Source organism: Momordica charantia, assembly GCF_013281855.1.
Source record: "Momordica charantia cultivar OHB3-1 chromosome 3 unlocalized genomic scaffold, Mcharantia_2.0 BLBB01000003.1, whole genome shotgun sequence".
In the NCBI taxonomy this organism is placed as follows: domain Eukaryota; kingdom Viridiplantae; phylum Streptophyta; class Magnoliopsida; order Cucurbitales; family Cucurbitaceae; genus Momordica; species Momordica charantia.
In genome coordinates this window covers 18029416-18056760 of record NW_028275161.1, presented here as the reverse complement: position 1 = coordinate 18056760, position 27345 = coordinate 18029416, and the positions used below count along the sequence as shown (strand labels likewise).

At 34.7% G+C, this 27345-nt stretch overlaps 3 protein-coding genes across 9 annotated transcripts; 2 read left to right on the top strand and 1 right to left on the bottom strand.

The window, feature by feature from the left end:
* Positions 1-1279: 1279 nt before the first annotated feature.
* On the top strand, positions 1280-5861 carry LOC111010918 (dihydroceramide fatty acyl 2-hydroxylase FAH1). 2 transcript variants are annotated; one of them, XM_022284497.2, is made up of 7 exons: positions 1280-1621; positions 2532-2598; positions 2955-3047; positions 3167-3363; positions 3487-3592; positions 4135-4281; positions 5495-5861. In XM_022284497.2, the coding sequence occupies exons 2-7, from the start codon at positions 2548-2550 to the stop codon at positions 5615-5617; spliced, it is 717 nt and encodes a 238-aa protein (XP_022140189.1). In that variant the 5' UTR covers positions 1280-1621; positions 2532-2547; the 3' UTR covers positions 5618-5861. The 2 variants fall into 2 exon arrangements, with proteins under 2 accessions (XP_022140189.1, XP_022140188.1); XM_022284496.2 differs by having other exon boundaries at positions 1281-1601.
* Positions 5862-7681: 1820 nt separating this feature from the next.
* On the top strand, positions 7682-20614 carry MEE22 (maternal effect embryo arrest 22). Of its 6 annotated transcripts, none has more exons than XM_088121462.1 (12): positions 7682-8295; positions 8422-8536; positions 9926-11244; positions 11880-13420; positions 13595-13719; positions 13857-14707; positions 16081-16187; positions 16886-17264; positions 17519-17580; positions 17661-18230; positions 18730-19417; positions 19532-20614. In XM_088121462.1, exons 1-8 carry the CDS (start codon positions 8242-8244, stop codon positions 17187-17189), a joined length of 4416 nt encoding a protein of 1471 aa, XP_087977588.1. In that variant the 5' UTR covers positions 7682-8241; the 3' UTR covers positions 17190-17264; positions 17519-17580; positions 17661-18230; positions 18730-19417; positions 19532-20614. The 6 variants fall into 6 exon arrangements, with proteins under 6 accessions (XP_087977588.1, XP_022140059.1, XP_022140060.1 ...); XM_022284367.2 differs by having other exon boundaries at positions 17519-17870; positions 17978-18230; XM_022284368.2 differs by having other exon boundaries at positions 17519-17870; positions 19259-19417.
* On the bottom strand, positions 18435-20341 carry LOC111010807 (monolignol oxidoreductase AtBBE-like 13). Its single transcript, XM_022284370.2, has one exon. It carries the CDS (start codon positions 20339-20341, stop codon positions 18698-18700), a length of 1644 nt encoding a protein of 547 aa, XP_022140062.1. The 3' UTR covers positions 18435-18697.
* Positions 20615-27345: the final 6731 nt, after the last annotated feature.

Here is a 27345-nt window from a genome sequence, read left to right as displayed (position 1 = left end):
ACATAAATGTAGAGTATTAAAAAGTATTAATGATTGTACTGAAAAAAAGTATTAATGATAATTATTTCAATCTTTCAACAAAAATTTATTATTATTGTTATCGAGTAAACCAAACGTGAGATGTAGATTTCTAGATCTTTTAACTGTCGTATTCATTATTATTTAAAATTATTTAATTTTCATTACAAAAACTTTTACAAATCATTGCAAACTCTTATTGGCACATACTTTTTTTTAATCGATTTTTCGTTGAATTCGGACACGTGACAGCTTGATTCCAAAAAAAAAAAAAAAACCTCTCTCGACAACTTTATAAACAACATCAAATGCTTATTTTTTCTCTATAATTAAAAAGTTTCATCATTTTCTCTAAGCAATTTAGTATTAAGTAGTTTAAAAATTTACAATAATTTAGTTGCTCACTGTTAATTATCTTGTTCATATATAATGGAGTTTTTCACTCGGCTAGATCGTTAAATTATTCGTGGACAATTCATTTGATGGAAGTTTTCATGGTAAGGATTAAATCCTTTTCAGTTTAAAATTACAATGACTAAATCATCTTATGTGAAAGTTGGGAAACTAAATCAGTATTTCTACACAAGAAAAAAAAATCAAATATTTTTTTATCCTTTTTAATATATGATATAAATTTTCAACTACATGTCAACCTAAGCCTTGAGTATATCTCAAGTAGATAGGATATCTATATCACCTTAAAGTCGATGGCTTAATCTCCCATATTCATAATTGTTTGAATTGTTTTTAAAAACTTTGCCTATTATCATTCTAGAGGTCGATGATTCGATTATCTATTTCATAATTGTTGAACTAAAAAAATATCAATTGTCATCTCTTTTTTTTTCTGTCAAGAAAAAATATTGTAGACTAACTTACTTATATCTATATCAGTTAATGAAATAGTCCACGTGAAAAAAAGAGCTTGCAGCTCGCCTTTAGGACACTTATGTATTGTACTCGTTAGCAACTCAAATAATTATATCAAATAAAAGAGTTTCAAGTTAGGTTCTTTTCCAACCTGCATTGAATAAAACCAACCTAAATATAATTAAATCATATATCTAGACCACAAGATCATAGATTCGAATCCACCCTACACATATTGTTATACTAAAAGGAAAAAAGAATACCTACAATATAAATCGTAGGTTCGAATTCAACCTTGGTTAAAAAATAAAAAATCGAGCCAAACCCAACCGTTAAAAAGTTTTTAACATATATATTTGGTCCATGGATGATGATGATAGATGGGTGTAAGGATTGTAGTGTGTGGAAAAAGGTGACAGACTGGCATCCGCAGATTCCACGATGCGAATCAGCTGGCCGTTTCGTCGGATGCATGTTGGAAGAAACGGACGGTCCAGATCTGTTGCCCAATTATACCGCAACTTTCTGGACGTTTTCGGCCGTCCCATCCCACACTGCCACTCCTTGCAAACGGAAAAAACCGACACCCCTCCACTACATCCCTTCTGCGGTGGCCGTCGTGGCGGTGATGGTGGCGGCGGTCGTTTTCTAGGGCCGGAAAGGGGAGAGATCGTCGCCGCTTCTGCCGACTGACTCACATTTGTGATTTTCCGGTGTGTGCTGGTTTCTCAAGGTTTATTATCTTTGTTTTCCATGGCCGGCTCTGGGTCTTGTTTCTAGATCTGTGGTTCTAGGGTCGTTTTGTTCTTTCGGATTTTTTGTTTTCTTTGTGGGAGAGCGTCGTAGGGTGTTGTTTTTCGTTTTCATTTTTGGTGGAGTGGATTTTTGTTTTTTAGGAAGAGGAAGGGGTGGGAGAATGGAGTTTGTAGAACTTCAGATTTGCGTTTATTTTTTTTTTTGAATTCTGGTAAAATGGGCCAAGATTTCCCCAGCTGGATTGAGGTGGGTTTTCATTTTCTTGGCTTAATTGTATTCTTTTCCCCCTTTCTTGATGGTAGAGAATGGGTTATGGAACCATGTCTCCCATTTTTAAAAATTTGATAATGGATTTCAGACTATGACCTTTTGACTCTGAAACAGGAACAAAGGTAACATGGATCCTTGGATTTAAATGTGAAATTACATGTGTGTGTGTGTGATTTTTTTTTTTTGGACAAAACAGGAGTAGATAAGTTAATAAAATGTTCCTTTTTGGGGTTCTGTTATGTGAAGTTTAAGTGATAATTGAGGAACTATTGAAATTCTCGAGTTATTGTCAATCTGTTAACTAAGCAAAAAGAGAGAGAGAGAAACAAGGCAAAGCTTGAAATGTTTCCTTATACTTTTTGTTGTTTTTGTTTGTCATGAAAACTTTATCTTACCATACTCAACCTTCTTATTATTTATTAATCCCATTTGTGTTTGTGTACATAACTTTGTTATAGAATTTACCTTAGTTTCTACGAGAAGGCTTAGAGTAGTCTCCACTTGTCTCGCACAGTCCTATTTAAGATGTCATAGTCAGAATGACATTTTGAGACTGCTGCCCTTCAGCAGTATTATTCTGTCGGTTACTCTGTTTGAATCCTAGTTCTTTTCTGCAGCTACTTCGAGCCCAAGATGGTCGCACAGGGATTCACTGTCAATTTGAATAAGCCACTTGTCTTCCAGGTGAAGTCCTATTGGAACAAAAAAGATGTTTTAATATGTGTATCTTTTAAATTATGAATCAATCTGGTTTAGAATTTGGATACAAATGAAAAAGGCAGGTTAGACTTACGCCTTTCGAGATGAATACAAACCTTTTCTTGCATGATGATGAAACTTGCTATGTCATAGATGTTATTTGGTGGTCTTGATTTATCTGGTTGTGTAAAAGAAGGTTTCTTCTGTTATATTCACATAATTTTACCTGCAAAAGAATTGGGAGCTATAAAATTTTACAAAAGGTGGCTTAATATTTGGTTCAACTTGTTATCTTTATAGTTAGTCAACTGCAAACATTAACTTCCAATTTTCTGTTTCAGGTGGGCCATCTCGGAGAAGATTATCAGGAGTGGGTTCACCAGCCCATTGTCAGCAAAGAAGGGCCTCGATTTTTCGAGAGTGATTTCTGGGAGGTATGGGAAAGCTTATTGGTTTTCAAAATAAAGTGATTTCCCCCCATATCTCAAGTAGTGCTCAGGATTTGATTAAGATGATAAATAATATTCTTTGTTTCTTTTGAACACGAAAACAGTTCTTGACTCGCACGGCATGGTGGGCAATTCCTACCATTTGGCTGCCGGTTGTTTGCTGGTTCGTTTCAATGTCTTACAGGATGGGCCATACACCTTCAGATGTATCTTTGATGGTGGTATTTGGAATTTTTGTATGGACATTGCTTGAATACACACTTCACCGTTTCCTTTTCCATATTAAGACGAAGAGCTATTGGTTAGTAACCTAAACACCGCTTAGACACATGCAGAAATTATTTTTTGCGTGCTGCAGACATTCATTATTGCTTCAGTTCTCGCTCTCAATTTAAGATTGTTTAAACGATTTTGGATGCTTTAGGGGAAACACCATACACTATCTGCTTCATGGTTGCCACCACAAACACCCGATGGATAGCCTACGACTCGTTTTCCCCCCTGCTGCAACTGCTGTTCTGCTCTTTCCGGTATGTTGATCTTCTCCTTCTTGCTTCATGTCCGGTTGTGGCAAATTGTTCCAGTATGTTAAATGAGATCATTTCTGTAATGTTCATTATTCGACATTTTCTTGCTATACCTGCAGAATACATCAAGGGACATACTTATACAGCATCTCTAAGAAGAAAATGAACACAGTCATTAGTAGATAAATTGAAAATCTTCATGGCTTCATAAGATTATTTTTGGATTCTTTTATAAACAATGGATATACAGTTAAAAGACTCGGATCTTTGATGCTTATATTATGCAGAAAGGAATTTCATTCTATTTTATTTTTTGATAAGAAATTTCATTCTATATTCTAAATTTCTTCATCACTTGTAAAAAACCAAGTTCAATAAATATAAATTTATCTTTGAAAGTTTTTCTTTGTGTCATGTTGTTATGGACCAGTAGGTTCACATCCACATGTGCAGTCCTAGTCATCTTGCCATCTTTTACAATTGAACTCGGTTTCGTATCAATGCTTTCCTTGTCATCCTCATTATTTCCTTGCGTGACTTGCCAGTTCTGGAATTTGATAAAGCTTTTTGCCACTCCATCTACCACACCTGCTTTGGTTGGAGGTGGGTTGCTGGGCTATGTGATGTATGATGTTACCCACCACTACCTTCACCACGGCCAACCGTCTCGAGAAATGATGCGAAACCTTAAGGTGAGCATAGAATTTGCTTAATGCCATAGAATTTAGTTTCATTCGTTTAATATAATGCATATATCTCACTCCATATTAGAAGCAGGAATGAAATATGAATCTTCTGATCTAAGAGAATTACATCCATTCTGATATGAGTCTGAAAAGGTCAGGTTTGGGTTGGTTTCTAGTAAATGTTGAATTGTTGCTCTTTGATTTGATTTCCTTTCTTAAGCGGATTCGCTGATCCAAGTGCTTGACTAAGCCTGCCCCTTGCACTGGTTTCCAACTTTATAGGGACCTGAGCCTGAGATTGTCATACCACTCATAGTCGGGACTGCCGAAGGACAATGGAAACTGTCTCAATGATAGAGACCCTTTTTGCGGCAGTGTCCCAAAAACGAGATAAGTCCCTTTCAGGGCAACTTCTCCCATCAATGATCAAACATAGAAAGTGGTGGCATTTGGCACCCTAATGAATCAGGAATGGTTTCATAATACGGAGAATATTGATAAGGTTGGATCATCAATCCCTCAAAAACCAAACCAACAAAATGGACGAAAACCAACACCGTCCAAATAACTTTTGATTTTCGTATTGAAAATCAACTCCAGCAATCAGAACAGTCAACCTCTAGCTCACAAGACATTTTTTTTTATAAGAGCTTTCATTGATAAACATGAAAGAATATACCAGAAGCATATAAAAAACAAGCCCGACAAAAGGGGAGAGCCGCCTACTAGAAGGGATCTCAATCCAAAAGAATAACACCTAACCAGTGTCAAGTAGTTACAAAGGCCTTAAAAAGCTATTAAATCTAACTAAATCCCAAATTTACCCCAGACCTCATCACCCATAAAATTCTACTATTTATCTCAATTCAAGTACCCCACAAAATTGCAAAAAAACAAGCTTGCCACACCACAACAGCAACAAGCCCCTCTATCCCAAAAAAGAGTCAAAGCAAAGCCTCCTGCACCATCGCCCTATACTCCCTAGTCCGTCCCTATTACAAGCCAAGGACACCCCAAACCCCCCAAGAACCAACCCCAAATAGACTTGAAAACGGGCTGCTCCACAACATATGGTCGAGGTCCACTCTAGCTCACCAGACATAGGTTTTGCACGACAAGACAGACTTATATATCAGTATTTACGCGAGTACCCCAATGCATTCTTACATCTAGAAATGGCTTGATTGATTTTTGATATATCTTGGGTTTGTTTCTATAGAAATACCACCTAGGCCATCACTTCAGGATCCAGACCAAAGGCTTTGGAATTACTTCATCACTATGGGACAGAGTTTTTGGAACCCTTCCTCCACCTCCAAAAGTAGCCGAGAAAAAAAGATGATTCCCATCCACTGCTGCAGGTAGTAGTATCAGTAAAAATAGGTTATGACTGCAAGTTACTGTGATTGATTCTCAACATTATTCTTTGTTCTTGTGTCTATTTATTGTTGCATAAATTTTTTGTTCCTGCCGTGTGGCGTCGTCGGGATGGTGTTTTTTCGATTTTCCGGTGCCTCGGATTTTATCCTGCCATTGTCTTTCTATGTAACTTGAAATCACTGTTCTAATATATATAGTTTTATCTATGGCAAGCCGTCCGTGTTCTTTGCTGCTTATTGTTTCAATTCTTATTATGGTTCTCCCTATGGATTCTGCATTTCTCTCTCTATAAACTTCTTCAGTTAGAAGTTCCCAAAGCTCAGTAGCAGATTTAGCCCCCAATATATATATATATATATATAATTAGTATATCAATAAAAATGGGGCATAAATTTATTTACTGTCTCGTAAGTATCTTACAAAATCAAAGTCAAAAGCCAACCTGAACATAATTCAACTGGTTAAGGAAGACACCTATCTCTCATCAAAAGATCGTAGTTCGAATCTCTACCATCCCTGCATTTTGTGCAAGGAAATAAAATAATAAAATCAAGAATAATTTTTTTCATGGGCTAGTCAAATTGTTTTTTGTTTTTCAAGTCAAATTAACTTCAAATTTACGACAGATTTATTAGATTTTGTAAACTCTTTAGATTGAAGAAAAATATGAGGCTTTTCAATCACATGATTGAAATTCTAATATTTGTTTAATTGATAAAAATTATGACTCAAATCTTGTAAATATTTCGATTTCAGTTCAATCTTTTATTGTTATTATTATTATTTTTTTTTGCAGATTTCAATTCAGTCCAATTGATTATCAACAAATTAGTATTATATTAACAACCAGAAACACACGTATATTTGTTTTATTTGTTCTTTTATAAATAAATTTGAATTAAATATTCACTTAAATATGATTTATTTTATTTTATTTGCGCAAATGCTATAAAAAGTAGAGCGAAGAAGTAGGGATAAGAAATTAACATTACTGTTTTTTATTTATATTTATTGTTTCTCGTTTCATTTTTTCGATAAAAAATAAGTTGCATTTGCTAATTATTTGTTGTTTACTATTTTTTATTATTTTTCAATAAAAAATAAATTACATTTGCTAATTATTTGTTGTTTACTATTTTTTTTATTGAAAAAAATAGAACTAATCATTTTTATTTCTTGTTCTCTGTTATTTTAAATTAAAAAGTAAAAATTTTACATCAAAACTAATATTTTAAATTAAAAATATTCAATTTTTTACGTTATATCTATTTTTAAATATTTTTTAGACATAATATAAGTCAATAATGATAAACTATATATATTTAATTAAAAAATAGAAATGAGAAAAAAAAAGATACTTGAATTTTTTTTTGTTGTTATAAAAATATTTACATAATCTTAAAAAAACGTGAAACACGAATAGGTGTCAAAATTTAAGTTTGTAAAAAATTTATATGTCAACTACTACGGAACTATACTTTCGCTTGTTGTTTTAGAAAGATGGCAGGGGCGCGTTGGTATATTTTGAAAGCGAAGACGGAGAGAATAAATGGACTCTTTGAAGGCTACTTAAGACATTTTAGTGGAAACTCGTAGGACTAGAGCTGTTGGATGTTGCTATAACTTAACAACCAAAAACTCTGCGTCGAACTTCACCCCCTTCGAGTTGACCACGAGGCAAGAGCTGTGACATCCCACCCCATTGTGGCTGGAGGGGTCTTGCCCATCAGCCTACTTTGCCAAAGAGGTGGGGCAGGCAGGAGCGCAACGACCGCTTTGGCACTTGGTTCCTTTGTTGAACGAAATAAAGTTTTATCATTTACTTATTTATCCCCGTGTCATTCTTTTTCCTAGTTGCTGCCTGAAAACCAAAAAACCGAAACGGTTCGGTCTCATTCAATTAACGAATCGATTCGGTTGCACTAAGATATAGGTTCGAATCGACCGGTTCAATTGGTTTAGTCAGAACCTAACAGAACCGATTTATAAACAAAGGATCGTGGTACGGTACGGCTTTATCTTGCTTTTGCTGTCAAAACCCTAAACAATAAATAGGAAGAAGATTCATTGCATAGAGGTGGAAGAAATCATTGGCTCCCGCCATGGAAGAAATCGATGGATTGAGAAACCAATTAGCAACCACACCGCTGCATTTCAAAGAATGGAACGATTGATGAAGGGTTTTACACTTTAGTGAAGCTAATGCTTAAATTTTCTGATCAATTTTGCTTGCTCCTTCTATAGAATACCCGCAGAGAACAATTTGAACCGACTTCAATGGACCGCCTTTTGGAGGAGGGGTCATAAGTTGATCACAGCAGTTCCCCGAAGAGACAGAGAGTTTTCGTTCAAAAACTTGAAAACTATTATGTTTGAAGAACTTGTTTCACAAGTTGATGATTACTGAACTCTTGCTCTTGAGTCATTCCCGGCGACTGATTGAAGTTGTCCATTTTCGATTCTCTTGCACGTTAACCGAGCAATTCCCCGGAACTTGGGAGATTTTAGACTATGGGTTTCGTAAGAATTTGAGTTCAGTAATCTGGCTGTTCTTATTTAACCCTTTAATTTTGCGGGGATTTGAAAATGGCGGAGGATGCTGTGCCGAAGCCTGAATCGTCTAATTCCTGCTGTAAAGCGGTAATGCTTTCTTTCTTTCTTTCTTCTTCTTTCTCTTCTTCTTCTTTTTCGTCATCTTCTGCATTTTTGTGCTTCGTTGTTTGTACTTCGTTTCATTTCGTTTCGTTATGGTTGTTATGAGTGCAGTGGAAGGATAAGTACTCAAAGCTAGAAGAGAAAAGAAATGCTTTACGGCAAGCAGTCAAGCTACTTGAGCAGCAAATCAATAAGATTCAGGCCGAGAATCTCAATCTTAAAAAAGGTAGAATCTCAATCTTGATGATTTTCCTCTGCCTCTTTTTTATGTGTTGTATGAACGAGACTTCTTTTAGCAGGTTGTCTGGGTGTTGCAGGGATGATATTTATTCATTTTAGAAATTGTGATACATGCCAACACTAAAATGGAGAAGGACATATGGTTCATTGAAAAAAAAAGTTAACAACATAACGAACTTTTTATAACTTTCTTTAATTTGTGCCAACCTAGAGGCGCAAATACACGACAGGTGACACTTCATTTTCTAAAAATCTAAGACACAGACACGGACATGGTGACACTTCATCGTATAAAAATCTAAGACGCAGACACGACAAAGATACACTTATTAAAATATAATTTTTTTTAAACATAAAAATGCATAAGATTATTGACTTTGAATATCTTTCATGTATAAAAGTGATATATACTTTTTATTTTATTTTATTTATGTTTAATAAAATGAGTTTAATGTATTTTACTTTTAAAATTTATTATTTTATCTTATATTACCATTTATGTCTATTTCTTATGCTTAACAAGTGTTTGTGCCTAACAAGTACCGAATCCATATTCATTTTGTACAACTAGTGTGTAACACAAATCTATTAAGCTAACAAGTGTCAGATATGCGTCTAACAAGTATCAAATCCATACTAATTTTGTATAACTAGTGTGAAACACAAATCTATTAAGCTAACAAGTGTTAGATATGCGTCTGATGAGTGCCAGAGTGTCACACGTGTCTGGACACGTTAACTAAAATGAAGTGTCCGTGCTTTTTAGGTGCCAATTGATGGAAGTTTGTTTCATCCAGTCAGCTATATTTTTTCTTCCCAGTGACTTTTTTCTTATTTGTATGATTAACAAAAAAATGAAGCCAAATGTATAATTCCTGTCCGTTATTTCTTTTCTTTTGAGTGGTTCTACGTAAGAAATGGAATTGGTTGTTTTCAGCCTTTATACTCTGAAAGAGTTTTCTTCTCGCTATCTGCATTAAATTTGGTTTCTGTGTCACCTTGCACCTCGCCCTAGAACACTGGGGATATAAAAGGATCTTTTAGTTGAGCTGTTGACTTATGTGGGTTGTAAGAAGGGCCACACTACAAGTCCTCAAGAGGCAGCCTAATTGGCAAGGGCTTGAGTCTCTTGGTTATATTAGCTTAGAGATCTCAAGTTTGAACCTTTCGGTGGACTTAATACCAAAAATCATGTTTCCCGAGTCTAGGCCTTGGGACAAACGTGGGTGCCCTGGGTATAGGGGAGCAAAGCTCGGACTCCCGGTTATCATGGAAAAAAAAAGAATGGCTACACTACACTTGGTCGATGTAACTTTATACCTTATTCTTCTTCTTATACTTTTTTTCTTTTTTGTGATTATTAATGGTTGTGTAGGTTATGAGGAGGAGAAGGCTCGAGCTTCAATTGAGAGAGAGGGCAAAGACAAAGAATCTACTATTAGAGTGTCTTTAGAGCGGGAAATTTTGGACTTGAAATCTCAAATTTCTTCTTTGGAACAAAATAATGTAAATGCTGTTAATGATCATGGGGAAGTGGAGCATCTTAATGCTCTTGTTGCTGAGTGTAAGAAGGAAATTAGCCAACTAAAAGAACTTCTCGAGATAGAGAAGAGAAGGACAGATGCTGAAAAGAAAAATGCTGAAGTGAGGAAGGAGGAGGCTGCTCAAGCTTGGAAAACAGGGAAGGTTGAAAGGAGTAAGACTAGTGACTCTAGGAAGTTTCACAAAACTGAAATGGATAAGGCTAATGAAGGCAGACAACAGCTAGGGATGTTGAAAAAGGAATGTGAAGAAACAAAGTTAAAGTTGGCTAGCGAAACATCTAAATTAATGGAACTTATAAAAGAGTTGGAGGTAGAAAAGCAAAATACTTTCAAAGAGAAAGAGCGTGCAGATTCTGAAATGTCTAAAGCAGAGGATTCAAGGATGCGAGCTGAAGCCATCAGGAAGCAGGCTGAGGGAGAAAAATCTAGGGCTGAAAAGTTATTGAAGCAATTGGGAAGAAAGAATAGCAAGATTGAGGAATTGCAGAAGCAGGTCAAAGAACTTCAGGCCTCGAAAATTAGTATTGAAGCTCGTTGTAGGCAACTTGACAAGAAGACTGATAGCAAGGCTGTGGAACAGAATGATAAGCCTTTGTCGGAAACGATACAGAGAGATGCAAATGAAATTAAGTTGGTTTACGATTTATTGAAAGCTAAGGAGGTTAACATGAGGCATAAGATGGTTGGAGATCTGGCAATTATGAAGGAAAAACCAATGGATTTCAAGCAAATGACATCAGAAGATCTGAAAAACCGTATAGGGATTTATCATAAGAAGGCCATGGATGAGCAATGCCGTGCTGATAAATTGTCTTTTGAATTAGAAGAAAATAAAAGGAAAGTTGAGGAATTGCAAAAGAAGTTACGTGAGTTCAAGTCTTGTAGGAAATTAGTTGATGCATCTGTTTCTTCTGAACATGCTACGAGTTCTGAACGTGCAGAAATGAAGCTTTTGAAAAAAAAGCTAAAGTTTGAGAAGGAGCGAGTAGAACATGCAAGACAAGTGGCTAACTTGGAAAAAACTCATCGTTCCATGATTCAACAAGATCTGGGTCGTTTTAAGCTAGAGTTTGTCCAGCTGTCAAACCACTTGGATACTATACATAAACTTGCCTCTACTGGTGCTAAGGATAATCATGACTTGGAAAAGGTTTGGTTTTCCTTTTTAGTTACTTTTTTTTTTCTCTAAATCCTGTATATACAGTAGAACTACTGGCTTTATTGACAATTATATTGTTTCTTACTTTTAAAAGTACAATGACACGACATTTATTTGCACTCCTTCTGCTGGATTAACAGTTGAAACTAAAAATCTTCATCAGTTTTCTGGTAACTCTAATTTCTACTAGCCTTGCAAGTTAAGAAGAAGTTGCTAATCATATTGACTTTAGATTCATAGTTTTGCTATACTTTGCATGAAACTGTCTTCCCTTTTCATATGTTTTATCAATAATCTTAAAGATTCTACATCCCTTTTTTTTCCTTATGCCAAAATTCACCTTCATCATATGCTTTTCCTTTATTTCCTTTCTCCTATATTCTTGATTGTTAGTCGTGATAGTAAGTGTTTATGATTTTGCTTCTTCACTTGTAATTGAGTTGTTATAATTCTCTTTTCTTCAACTGAAACAACGAATTTTTATTACATATGAATATGTTATTAGATCAGTGATCATCTTGTTGAATAGTAGGGCTACTAATGTGGACTCTTTACTCTTCAAGGATTGATGTTACTATGCTCTACCTACTTTTGTTGAAACTCATTTTTTGTCGAATGGTTCACAGACTAGGAATGCTGAGAACTTGCACAGGTTGTACTCTAAGAAGCATATACAGGCTATAGAGCCATTCCAGACATGGATGCCTGAAAGTAATTTTAGGCGGATGATCCCACAACACGGTGCTCCATTGCTTTCTTCAGAAGGGAATCATGTCACATCTGTATCAGGTATCGAATCTAGGTTGGAGTCTCTTCCTGGAGGCTCTAACAGAAAAATGTTGCAAAGTTGTGCAGTCAATTCCAGTACAGCATCTTTTTCTGACGGTCAGTTGGTCGGCTCACAGGATAAGGCTGGCCTTTGTTTGACAGCAGCAAAATTGGTTGGAGAGAATTTGAACGTGCAACCAAAAGTATCCAACTTAACTGGTGAACTTAGTAAGATGAAAAGCAATGAAAATCTTGCTATGGTGGCTGAAAATAGTGTCAGAAGTCCTATAAAAGACCATGTTGGAAGAGCTAATGAAAAACAAAAAAAGAGAAAAAGGACCATTGAAACTGTTGAATCCATTGAATATTTGTATCATAAAAGTAAGAAAATGCATTCTCAGATTGAAGAGAAGTTGTCTCTTTTGCATACTTTAAACCGCCCTACTGAGAAGCCCTCAAGAAAGAGTGAAGATGTAATATCAAACCCGCCTCAAGATTCTTCCGCTGATAAGAAATTTCGGAAGAAGACAAATTCTTTGTATCAGAAGAAAATAAAGATGCAAGGTTTACTTGATAATGATGAGATAAAGTTGAATAAAGTTGATACTGAAGTTTGTGTGCCTGAAAGTGTTAGTAGACAACCCTCTCAACCCGTCAGCAAACTTACAGACAGTTGTCAGCCATGCCTAGAGGAACTCGATAATTCTGTCATAAGTGAACTTCAAATCTTGGAAACTTTTGGGAACATAGCAGGTGGGGACTATATGAAATTGCTAGATTTGGATAGTGCTGCTGACGAGAAATGCTACAGGAGAGCAATGGAAATGCCACTTTCCCCTTCACTTCCAGATATTTGTGTTCCTGGCACTGAAACATCTGCTTTGAATGATTTTGAGCCTTTAGTAGACGAGTTCCATAAAAAATTGCCAAAAGAAAAAGGTCAGCCACATTCGCATAGCTATGATGTTATCGATGTTGAGATTAAGTCCAATTATACCCAATCCTGCAACTCTGGCTTGTTAAGAGATATTCATAGCAGTAAACGCCAAGTTGATCCGTGTTTAATGCTAGGGAGCCATGGGAGTGATCTTTGTGATATTGTACAGGCAGAAAAGATCTGTCTGGATAAGGTTGGGGTCATTGTAGAGATGCCTGGGACAGAATTCTCTCTTTCTGGTTGTGAAGGGGTGGAAACGTCAGAAATTAAATCTGGATCCCAGGACAATTTTGTCCCTGATTTTTGTGTTCTTTTCTCTAATGCAGAAGACTGCCACAGCATTTCCAGGATTTTTTCAGCAACTAGGGCTTGTATAAAGAGGATCTCTTTGACTAGTCAAAAAGAGTGGATGGTGCAAGAGATTTTGGCAGCCCTTAACATGGAGCATAGACTTTTACCAAAGTAAGTGTTTCATTTTTGCATCTTTGTTATCTGTATCAGTGCAAATAGTTATCGGTTTTAGAAAATATTTTATATTTTATGATCCCCTCCTACCCCAAAACTAAAAGAGATCCTTAAAATTTCAGAAAGAGCTTGCTCTGTAATAGAATTGAAGTACTAATAATGGATTTTCAGGGAGAAGACTTGTGTATTCGTTTCCTTGGTGCTGCTCAACTTCACCGTTGTTGCTATGCATAGGTATGGGAACTTTCTGAACTGCAAGACCTGCATGGATTCTTTTTCGGGGCACATAAGTGAAGGTTTACTCTTTTCCTCTTAGTAATTTATGGATTAATGAATTTACTTTATTTGTTTTTTTTTGGTTTCATCTTAATGATACTTTCCATATTTCAGTTTTTTTATTTAATTTTAATTATATTTTTTTTCCTATTGGCAGCAATGCTTAATGTGGAAACAAGAAGCTTGTTTGCTGAATTGTGCTGTTTGGACGAGTTACTTGCCCTCATAGAAGACTTCATAATAGATGGACGGGTCCTGTCATGTACTGATGCCTCTTTCGAGACATTGACTGAAGGTGGTGTGAGGGTTAACATCCCTATTGATGGTGTAGACAGAACATTGTCGTTTGTACCAGCATCAGCAGACTATTTGATTGCAGGGAGTTCCATATTAGCATCAATTTCTAAAGCAGTTGATCGTACTGGCCTTCTTTGGGAGGTGTCATATAGTATTTTAAGGATCTGCAGGTATGAATCATCGCAGATGTTAACTATGCTTCATATTTTTGCACATATTGGTGGAGATCAGTTTTTCAGTTTGGAAGGTTACTCTATTTTGATGGCTGTCTTGAAATCAATAATCATGCACCTTGAGTTGGTTGGAACATCAGATGATGCTACTTTCACCCTACCCAAAAGAAATTGCAGAACAGAGTTTGTTCAATGTGCTAATTGCCCTTTCTCAGAGGAAGTAATGTCAATGCCCATGGTTGTGTCTTTTCTACTGCAATTAATCCTGAAAAATATGTCAAATGGGATTATGGCTGAAGATTTAGAAAATGCTACCAGTTCATCCAATCTGAAATCCTTGTTTGAAAGAAATATTCAGATTCCAAGTGAAAATTCTAGTTGTAAAGAGGTCCATCCAGCACTGTATTTGGACTGTGATGCATCTTGTTGTTTGAAGAAGTATAAGGTGTCTGATGATCAACCATGCTTTTTCTTCAACCCAACATTGTGTGATGTTAGCGACGCGATCTCATTGGTTGAACTGATAGCATGCTACATGGTACTGGTTCTCACCTTTTCATATCACTATTAGTAATTTTACATTAGTCTTTCACTGATATGAGGACCGGCTTCCTGGTTCAGCAGGTCACTTTGAATATGTTGGAATATTGTCGAGTGTATTTAGGAAGTGAACAGAAAAAAAGGACAATGGAATTTTGCCAAATAAGAAACGTCTTCCTGATCTCTATCTTTGTCAATTGTCATCGTATGTCCTATTGTTTCTTTTTCCTAACCAAATAGCCAATAGAAATGCTTTGACAACTTTCATATAGATGATTTTAGGTTTTACTTTTGGACCATTTCCACATAGCATCTGAACCAAGTTATTCTTCAACGAGGGATCATATACCCAGGAGGCTTGGAATTCCTCTAATGAAATCCAGAAGTTTCTGCTATATTCACAAAAGAAGAACGAATGACTTCTACTCTTCTAGTGTCTTCCAATTTCTTGCATAAAACACCTCAATTTGGCATTAAATTCAGATTAGGACTCCTTTGAAACCTTTGTACATCAATGCTCTGTAAACAAAGACCAATAGAAAATTTATCTTATTTGGAACCTGCTAGATTGTTCAGGAAATTTTCTTGTGGCTTCCTTAAAAATTGTTAGTTTAGAAAGAATAGGTTTAGATGAAGAATCCCCAGATGAATCAAGCTTCCATATTGTTGTATTGTTGTATTTTTATTTTTTATTTTTGGGGTTCAATGAACCAAAGAACCCAAAAGGGAGAGACAACCTAAGGGCTGAGGGTTGAGATCACCCTTCCCAGAAACTAAACAATGGCGGCTTGCCAGTTTCTAACTATCGAAGTCTAACTATCGAAGTGTAGGCTATAATTAAAAAAGAATTTCTGGTTGTATCCTCTGTCCATGAAATACAACTTTTCGGCTGTATTATATGACATAAATGACTATTCACAGTGTATTTGATTCTCGGGTTCAAAATTATTGAGAGGTATTTGATTTGACTTGCTAGTTGCTCCTGTTGTATGCTTATCCTCAATGATATTGTTGTTTGATCTCTCTCTCTCTCTCTATAGTGGTATGGTACACACGGACACACATACACATATGGGGAGCGTCTTTTTAAGAGTTATTCTTTTAGTTGTTATTGTCTGTTAGGTATATGGACGTTATATTTTCAATTTGTAATTGTAAAAGTCACATTTAAGGTTTATTTACAACGGTAGCAACCTTAAAATAATATCCCTGGATCTTAAAGTGGATTACTTTCCTCTACACTGCAGTTCTTATACATGTCCATTTCAATATATGATAATTGATATTTAATCTCGAGAGTTCTGAACTTGATGTTGCTTATCTTGAGAGAACCGAACCTGAGATTGCTTCTGTTTTGCTTTTCAATTGCAGAGCTGGAATTGGACATGCGTTAACATTATCTCCCAGCTGCTGGAATTATTGAAGTCATCTGTAAAGGAGAGTCTTGCTATTGTGATTCTTCTAGGTCAACTTGGGAGGTAAATGATGTGCATTTTGGTTCATTTTGTCTTGTCAATAGTACCAAATATTTTGTGCTTGTTTTTGTTCTTGTGGCTATTCACCTTTTAATCGAGTGGAGCTTCTCTTGAAGCTTGAATGCAGGACAGGTTCTAGTCTCATTTGTAATGTTAAATCTTGTTCTAAATACATATTAGACATGAAACTTGTGTGCCAAAACCAAAAGAAAGCTTATTACCTAACATGATATGGGACTCTGACAGTGTGTGGTAAAATTTAACTGTGTCAGATGAATTACTGATATGAAAACTAGCTAGCTTACACTGACATTTTTAGATCATAGACGCTTTGCCATCCAAATAAGTCAACAGTGGACTGCTAATCATAAATACGTATGATGAACCTGTTTCCTTCCTACCTAAAACTGTTAGCATTTCCTCCTTGCTAAAATCTTAAATAGGGCCCTGCAGCATTTTCTCCTTACCAACATTGTACTATCCCCCATTATGTATATCTTCTTGAGACTTGGCTCCTCCCATTATGGAACTTTGTTTTTGTCTTGTTTACTTTTGTTTTTTATTTTGCTATTTGAAATGCACTGGTATATGGATGCACAATTGTACTACAGGGGACACAGTTTCACTGTTTGACAAAGCTGGCATTTGAATGGAAATTTTATTTGTGACCAATTATCTAAAATTTCAATTTTTAATTGTAGGTTTGGCGTGGATTCTGGAGGCTTTGAAGATGGAGGAGTTAAAATCTTGAGATCTAATCTATCAGAATTTCTTTGCCTGGACACTACCATTAAATCTGGTCTTTGTGTTCAAATTGCTATTGTTTCTGCCCTGTTAGGCCTTCTCCCTTTTGATTTTGAAACAATCGTTCAAGATAAAGGAAGCTATCCACCCTCTTTGAGTCAATATGTTGAGGTTAACTTGATAAAGACGTGGTATTCTTTATTGAGCTCGAAACAGAAAGAGTTGTCATGTAACATTTTACAAATTTCTGTTGCGATGTAAGCTGAAATTTGATTTCCTTTCTTGACGCAAGCTTAACCCAACTGACGTTGCAACCTGTTTTGGAGGCGTGGACAAGTAAGAGTTATCACAACCAATTTTTTAGGATTCAACTACCTGTTGATAGTTAGGAAATTGAGGATTTGTGCATACCTGTAGCTTAGTATATTTTTCTTACATTTTAAAGTGGAGGATACAATACAATATAGATTTTGTACTGTTTTCACAGGTGCAATATCTGAGTAAAGTTTTGTAAATGATCCCAGTAATTTCCAGTTTCTTCCCTTCAACCATATACATATTGATTCGCCAGATTTTCCTTGGTTTTGCAGTGTCCTGCTGACTTTAACGACAAAGTTGATTTGTACATCTGTGGTCTTCTGTCGGATTTGTGGTTATATACTCTTACTATTCAAATAACAAAGAAACAAGGAGTTCAAGAGTGCCTTAATTGTGATTAATTTGTGTCTACAGTTATTATTACTGTCACCGACAAATCATAGTGCAGAAGTGCAATGTGTTGTCGCTTTCTGATCAGCCCAGTTTGCACGTTGTTCTTGGAATTTGTGAACAGTAGCACTTATGGAGGGGACACAAATGACCAGCCATCTAGATCTTCCTTCGGTTACCAGCCTAAAGCTTGCAGACTGGCCCCATCTATTGGCCGGCCTCAGAAGAGAAGAGGTTAGGTTGCAGTGATGATTTCTAAGTATTGGTAGTTGTCTTGAATATATAAATCAAATAATTCGGCAGATGTACTATTCTTGTTCTGACTAGTTAATTCAATTTAGTTGAGTGCGTGGGGGAAAGGCTTGGAATTACGAGCAGATAGGATGTAGGGAAAGTTGAAGATGACTCATTAATCTTTTAAGTGGAGACTGTTGGGTTTGTAGAGCTAAATCACTCTAAAGGAGTCCAAAGTTATCATGGGGCACTGCAGCGTAAATCAGCATATCTAAGAAAACATTAAGTCATACAATTGTAGCATTCCATGTTGGGACAGTGCCAAATTGATGTCGTGTCATGATGCTCGTCTCTTAAAAGGTAAGAGTTTGTGAGATTCTCTTATGTTATCTCTTGTAATGTGTAATATTTATAGACTGTAGAAGTTAGGATGTAGTACAAGATGAGATGACTATATAAGTTTTGGTATTATTGTTTTCCAATCACTTTTATTCTTTTGCTATGAATTTATTTGTCCAACATAGCTTCCTTCCTGGACTAAAATTCTAAACCCACTCCATAGGATTCAAAATCCACTCTTTCGTATTATATAGAAAGATAAGCAGTCAGAAAAGAAAATTCCTCTTCAGTAGACATAGCAAGTAACAAACCACACACATCCTCACCCTCAGTTTAACAGAAGGTAAAAAAGTGAAAAACTATTGCTCATACTTCTACAGAAGTTAGTATTTGACCTCATATCTCTGCCACATAACCTAGACAGCTCTGATATTTGTAAGAAGGAAGATAATTCAGTTAACTGGAGGTTTATTGTTTTGGGTAGACTACTAGTTATAACCTCTTCTTCTGTATTTTGTAGTTCTTTTAAATGATGCAGTGCCTGCCAAAGGTGGAATGCTCTGTTCATGCCTGAAAAAATTCTCAGGATCAACTTTTGTCTTTACCTTCACAAGCCTATTGAAGTTGTCCTTGAAATATTTATTCCCCCACTCAGTGGCCTGAACCAAGCTTGTATTGTCCTTCTTGTTCATACCCAAATCAAGATCTCTGTAGTTGACATATGCTGCTCTTGGAGATGTGGACACATATGGAGCCATGTAATTATAAAGTTCTCTGATCCACTCTATGTGTTTTGCAGCATCTGTATCTCCACCCTGCCATGTGCTTAAATACTGAATTTTGAATAAGTTTCCTTTTCTGTGTGGGAATGGGATCTCATTCTCTGAGATCTTGCTCATCATTCCTCCATAAGGGTTCCAGATCGTTAATGGCTTGTCTTCTACTAGCAGCCTTTTCCACAGACCTTCCAGTCCAGCTTCTGGGATTGGGACTTGAACAAAATCTGATTTAGCTTTGAAGTAGTTCTTGAACTGTGGCTTTCCTTGCAGAAGAACTTCAGGAGGTGTTCCGGGGGGTTCTCCAGCTATATAAAGAACAGATTTAATCCAGCTGGTTTCAATACAATCTTTTGGTGTCAAACCCAATTCAGGGAAGCTTTTTCCCATAACTTGGAGGAGCCTGTTGGAATCTCCAAGAAAAAGTGCATTGTAAGCAGTTGTAATGGTTCTTTTTTTTGTTGCTTTATCACTTGTTGGTTGTATTATGACTCTGATGAACAGGTTTTCATCTAACTTATGTGCAACTTGCTGCCATTTATATAGGACTTGAGTGGCACCTTGCTCCAAGGTCTTGGGAACTGTGAAGACTGTCACAGTTTCTGGAACAGGAACCAACTGCAACTTCCACCACAGAATAATCCCAAAGCTGCCTCCAGCTCCCCCTCTTATGGCCCAAAAATGGTCCTCTCCCATGGCCGCTCGGTCAAGAATTCTGCCATTAATGTCGACGATCCGAGCATCAATGACATTATCAGCACCGAGGCCATATTTTCTCATCATAGAGCCATATGCACCGCCTGTTATGTGCCCGCCAATGCCTAAGCTAGTGCAAAGGCCAGCAGGGAAGCCATGGACTTCGCTTTTCTCTGAGATTCTGTAGTAAACTTCACCAACCGTAGCACCAGCCTGAACCCAAGCACTGTTATCTTCAATATTCACCTCGACCGACCGGAGTTTGGTGAGGTCTACAACAATGAAAGGGGTTTCGATTTCCGAAGCATAAGAGAGACCCTCGTAGTCATGGCCACCGCTACGCACTCTGAGATGTATTCGGAGCTTCTTCGAGCAAATTACAGCTGCTTGGACATGGCTGTCAAGGAGTGGAATGAAGATAAACTCCGGCTTCGGAACTGAAGCATCCAAGTATCTGAGGTTTTGCGCAGTGGACTGAAGAAGAGTGGTGAATGAAGCATTGTTTGGATCACAAACCGAGAAGGGAGGGGCAGAAAGTTGGGAATTGACAGAGAGACATTGGAAAAAAGCTTGCTCCAATGGAGCCGAGTTTGAAAGTGAAAATGAGAGAAGAAACGCAAGCACTAAATGGAAAATGGGAGAGCCTGAAGAAGGCAGCATAATTTGGTATATTTTATTTTTTTTTCTATAAAGCAGTGAAGTTTGGGGCCGAGGATTGAGATGGTCTAAAGAACTGAACTGCTATATATAGCTGTGAATGTGATGAGTTGAGAATGGTAAACGTGTACCTGAGCTAAGGCAAACGTCATGAAAATTTTGAAATCAATTTATCAGACGGCCTCATTTCAATTGTGAGATTACTCTCTAGTTTTACTCTCTGCATGGATACGGACACGAAACACAGATATGATATAACACAGATATTTTGACGTATTTTGTACTTAAAATTTATTATTACCTTATATTATTACTTATGTCTATTGTTTCTTATGCTGAGAAAGAAGTGTTTGATGTGTGTTTAACAAGTGTTTGATATGCGTCCAAAGTGTTGGGTGTGTTGAAGTGTTCGACACGACTTTTTAAACTCAAATTGTAATGTCTATGGTTCTTAGCTCATCCTCCTCTTTTTTTCTTTTGTATTTAGTTTTCAAAGAAGGAATACTTGTCTTTGTTATTTCAGTCAAGAAAAGTAGGAGAGAGAGAGAGGAGAGAGATTGTTATTTTTCAGAGTAAAGAAAAAAAATAGGGGGGAAGAGGGATTGTTTAGGTGAACCATCCTCTTTGTTTATTTGGTTAATCACATTTTTTTCTAGTTTAAAATATGTCATTACCTAAAACATGATCTTAACGAGTTCAAGGAAATATTTGGAGAATATTTGAGGCCTTGATCATAACAATTTTATTTTTAATTTTCTGTTTTATAGTTAAAAATATGTAATTATCTAATAACCATGAGTCCCAAGAAAATATTTGGAGAGGATGGAGTAAATTCCTATTATTTTTAGTTTTTCAATTTTAAAAATTATGTGTGTTCACGTTTAATGACTTGACAAATTTCAAAAACTATAATAATTAACAATTCTTATTCTTTTGTGTAGTTTTAAATATCATTTTCTTGTTAACTTGCACATAACTTAGTTGGTTAAGACATATATTTTTGGTCAAAAGATTGGTCCTTCATCTGCTGTACTAAAAAAACATTATTTTCTTACTTAAGCTCCTTATCTCCTAAATAAATTAGATTGTCATTTAATGATCTTGAATATATAAATTCAATAATTATTCTTAATTAACTTAGTAATTATTAGTAAATTAACTATCTAAAGAAAAAGAAAGAAAGAAAAAAAGATTATAAAATTAACAATTATTGTATGTAATAATTTTTCATTTATTGACGCAATTGCGTTTTCATGAGAGTGTGTGAGCCCTGTCAAGACTAGGGATTCTTAGTAATATTATCTATTTTTTTAATGGAACTTACAATCTCTTGGTTGGAGATATATACCGCTCGCTTTGGCTAAATCATCTATTTTTATTGTGATTGTCTAAGTTACTTTTATTATAGGCTAAATTTTCTTGATTGTAATTTAATGCAAAAAAATCTACTTTTTTAGTACAATGTAGGATTTCAACCTCTGACTCCAAGGAAAGAAATTGATTATTCATGTGGCTTCTAAGAATGAGTTAAATAAATAATATATAATTTTTTTTGGGGTGTCTAGTAGAGATGGTAGGAGCAATGCTCTTTTCCAATTTTAATTAATTAACATATTTAGAAGAGCATTGGTTTGTGATTGATTCTAGAGGTAAAATATTATTAGCGGAAAATTATAATGCTCTATTATTGATTCATTGATCTTAGTTAGAGTTATGTTTATGATTATGGAAATGTAATGATGATTTCATATAAAAATTTGGAATCATCAAATGTGCCACGAGTGGCAAGAATTAAGCTTGGGCAGTGCGTGTGTTATAACTTTTAAGGAATAAAATGTTAATTAAAATGAAGATAAGTATAGAAAAGCATTTAAAATGTTTTCTTTTTTATTGTAAAGTAAATTTTACGTTGGATTTATTTTGTAAACGCCGAGTCATCTAAAGATCAAGTAAGATATTTGTGGAAGCGATAGTTGCGACTGAAAGTACGAGAATGATGTATAATATATTTTTGGTCCCTGAAGTTTAAGATAGGTGTCTACTTAGTCCCTAAAATTTCAAAATGAACTTTTGATTCCTGAGATTTGAGGTAGGTGTCTTTGGTCCATGAAATTTCAGAATAAACACTTTTGGTCCTTAAGATTTAAAGTATGTGTCAACTTGGTTCGTGAAATTTTAAAATGAACACTTTTGGTTCCTGAAGTTTGAGAAATAGTTCTAAATAGTCCATAATTTTTTTTACTGCTATATTAAGTAATATTAAAATGACATGACACATTGCAATTAAATTGTTTATTGTAGTTGGTGATTTGACAAATTATATTAATTAAATGATATATGTTCGATATGAATGGTTGACGGCTACAACAAAGACGTGGTAGTCGTCAAAAAAGGGTAGGAGGAAGAGAGAGGAAGAGATGAAGAGAGGAGAGAGAAAGTACCATCACCTGCTACATATACATTATTTAATTAATATAATTTGCCACATCAGCAACTACAACAAATAATGTAATTGTAATTTGACACGTCATTCTAATATTAGTTAATTAACACTAAAAAAATTCAGGGACTATTTAAAACTATTTTTCAAATTTCAAGGACAAAAAGTGTTCATTTTAAAACTTCAGGAACCAAGTTGACACCTAATTTAAACCTTAAGGACCAAACATGTTCATTTTGAAACTTCAGGGACCAAGTAGACACCTCCTTCAAACTCAGGGACCAAAAGTGTTCATTTTGAAACTTCATGGACCAAATAGACACCTACCTCAAATCTCATGGACCAAAAATGTATTTTGCTCTATTATTTACTTCCTCTTTCCTTTCATGTTTTTCAAATTTATATCAGGGGAATTTCAAATATTTTATTAGTAATATGCATGTAATTAAGTGATATTTTTAATATTAACACAAAAATTTAATATCTCAGTTAAAGTTCAAAACTTATGAATTTACATTTTGAATTATCATACCAACCAAAGTACACAAATGGTTGGAAGTTGAAACATTAAGTTCACTATAGTTAATTTGGAGTGTCACTGCAATGAGTACTACAAAGACTTTGAAAATTTTGCAGAAGGAGATGACACGAGATCATCAATTACTTTATCATTTCTCTTTCAATTCCCCCTTCCCATCATTTAAAGCTGTAGGTGTGGTTGGACTCGAAGTTCCTCTTCTGAGTATTAAATTTCCATCGACACATCATATTTCTATATGTTCATGGTTCGATATTAACATAAAAGAGTAAATTTATATTTCCACACTGTAACAAAATTGATAAAATATAAAAAATATCGACTAGATATCACTAATATATATATATTATTGATATTAATAAATTTTAAATTATTTATTACTATTGGTTATTTTAAATATTTGTTATGATTTTTATTTTTATAAAATTTTAGAAATATTTATTGATATTGACATCGACATTTGATCGATTTATTTCCATTAATATTTCTATAAACTTGAGACGTTGACATTTCTATATCGACATCGACAATTAAAACTTTGTTCCTACTTAACCTCTCTAAATAATTTTAGTACTTTTTTTTATGAACATGACAATTTTAGTACTAAAATTTAGGTGAAGTTGATATTTGTGGCTCCTCATTTTTAACAAGTCTAGAGTAATGAAGTTTTTTAGGTATAAAAGGTGGAATAATTTGTATAACCTATGCTTAAGTGGTACAAAATTACAGGTTATAAAAAATTAAGTCACTTTTTTACCGTAAGTTTATTTTGGTCTTTATTTGCAAAATTTTAAAGTAATTTATAAGTGTAATTTTGTACCATTAAAATGGTCACTAGGTACAGGATCCAAACGAACGTTTCGAAAGTATAACGATTCAGATAAACCAGAATTGCAACCTAATATTTGATATGTTAAAACTTTCTAGAACAACCAGCAAATTGAAATTGACTTAGACAATATAATCCAACATCCTTAAAGAACAATCAATATCATACAGAAAAATTAGCATCTTGTCGGTGTTCTATTCAAACTTGTATGTCCAATGCAACTGAAAACTTGGAAGGGAAATGCCAGAAATCATGTGAATATATTGACTCCTTAGAAGAGATATGAGAAATTTTAGCCCCTTTTGGTGGAAATATTTATTTCACCTACATGTGGTGACTTCATTGACTTGTCCACATTAACATAATGAACTCGTAACACAAACAAACATAAAACAGGACGTATATCACGTTAGGTTTATGGTTAAAACATTCATAAAACTTAATGACAATGGGTAGCTAGAATTATTTTTTATAGAGAGTTTTAGTAGGCTTACAAAGTTGATCATGTTCAATTGCGCTCTCTGGGTCGTCTCAGACTTTGCGATTGAGCTTTTAACCCAAAAAATATTGATACTTTTTACCTCCAAAGGATTTACTTGTTACTAATATAATTTCTTATTGTTTATAAATAAAAGCTACATGATTATTGTACATCTTGTATATATTTACCTCTAAAATATTTGGACGATGAGAAAGCGAGAGGAGAGGATGAATATTGCGGTTTTTTAGTACAACAAATATTACGAAGAGAATCACATGCCATGTTGACATTGCATTTATACTATAATTACTCTATATTTGTATTTAGGAAGTTTTTAGGAAGCTTTTTTAGTACAATAAATGTGTGTGGAGATTCGAAATTCAGTACCTTTTAGTCAGAAATTGATGGCTCATTTCGTAATGTTTCTATTTAGTGTTTTTCGTTTCCAATTTTATTTAGAAACCTAAACATTTGGCTATGTTTCTTGTTTATTATCTTTAAAAACATCCTTAAAATTATTTAGAGATTTTGAAAATAACAAAAACAAGTTTTTTGTTTTTGTTTCCAATTTATTCCAAAACATAAATAAAAATATTGTTTCATTGTTCTGAATTATAGGTGTGGAGCTACACAAATCTACGTTTATTTATTTAACAGAAAAAAAAACATTATCAAACGAACCCGAATTCTCTCGGCTCCCTAAGCTTTGAAACCTATACTTTAGTCCAAGGAAAAAAATAAATAATAAAATAATGGAGAAAGCAAACAAAAGAAGAAATGGCAATCTCATATAATATTTTCAATCAATGAGGTATCTTTGTTCATCTTTTTGGTCTTTAAATTAAAGAATTATATTATTTCATTAGTGGGATTCTTCAACTTTGTGAAAAGATAAGTGAAAGATTGGAAGTGGGGAATATTGTGTTCTAGCATCTTCTCCATGTATGCCTTTTTTTTATTAAAAAAATTGAAAAATAAAAAGATAAGGATTAATCCACATCTTTTTATTATTATTTTTTTATTTAAATGAGAGGGTGTGTATTTTTTTCTTGAAAGGAAAAACTATAATTATATAGATGAAATTAACCCTTCAAATTTTAATCAAATGGTTCGAGCTGTCCTAGTCTCATCCAACCAGATCAGGTCTGAATCGACTCAAACTGGATCAAGTCACTGTACTTATACCAATCTAAAGAGGCTATCTCAATAAATAAGAGGAGATATACTCTCAAAAATCAGATTTTTTTTTGTTTTTCTCTATGAAAGCTTTTGCCGACTTAAACGTTGACATAGATTTAAATTATCGAGACTAGAGACTAACCAAATTCTTGCATCATCATTATTTTCAACACCGCAAATAGTGATAGCTAGTTTTGAAGAAGAAAGATTATGGGTTTGGCAATAACTTGTTTCGGGGCTCGAGGTCTTAAAATTATATTGGAATTTATTTTGGATGTAATCGAATTATTTTTATTTTTATTTTTTGGAGATTTTAGTTTAGATTTTCTAAACTTGATTTTTACTTGATTTATTTATTTTTTCAAAATTTACAAAATAAAAAGTATATTACTTTGCTTTAATTTATTTTTATATTTTAGTCTCTAATTTTAAGGCTTTAATCTAATAATCAATATATATTTCTTTAAACAGTCATATATGTAACAATATGGAAACAAATGCCAAAATATTTACAAATCCAGCCTAAGGTAAAAATTATATTTACAAATATGACACAATTTTAAAAAATTTCTATCAACACATATTTCACAATGGATGTAAGGTCAAAATGACCGGCTCAATGAGCCACCTTTGAGCGGTGCTTCTCATGTCGACTCATAGAAAGTCGAACCAATCTGTTTTGTTCAACTTTGAAGCATGACCGGTACCGATATTGCTGCAACAGTCATCAACGACAACAAGTGGCGTCATCAGATGAAGATTTCTGCTTCAGGTGATTTAGGGGGAATAGATGCGTCTCTATCTTTGGATTATGAGTCGGATACTTCCTTCATGTGAAGCGGATTCCCCAGTGTTTGCGTATGCTTCTATCAATGCGTCTTCGGATTCGGCTTTAGCTGAGACTTCCGTTTCTCTAGTGGCAGCAGCTTCTTCAGATGCCGAAGAAAGAAGAATAATCCGATTTGACTGATACTGTGTGATAGACCCTATTTTTCCGAGGCGCAATACAATACAAAACTATCCTATTTACAAAATATTATTATTTTATAAATATGTAACAACTATTTACCATCCACTACAATTTGTTTTTCCTCGATTATACTAAAACTTTTGACACACAACTGACTTATTTGTGGGATTTTGGTTGAAAAAGTTGCTAAATCAGCGCCATGACTTTTGTTGGCAAAGCACATTGCAAAAGTACTTCCAAAAGTTGGTTCTTTCTTTCTTTATTCCACACCTTCCCAAAAAGCATTTTGTTGGTTTTACATATTGGTGTGTCTAAAAGGCAAGAAATTGTGAAAATTTGTACAGCACTTTTAAATGAGGCCTCCAATATTTCTCTATAGTTGGGTTTTTTTCTTCTTTGTTTTCCTAGATTCTCACATTTCGGTTTGTGGAAGTTGGCCAAATATTCAAGCATTATATGTGAATGCACAAACACAAATATAGATTCCCATTAAAAACCAATGAGATTCTTGGATCTCATGATTATTTTTGAAATCCAAAATCTGATTTCCATTGATTCTAGTAGAAGGAT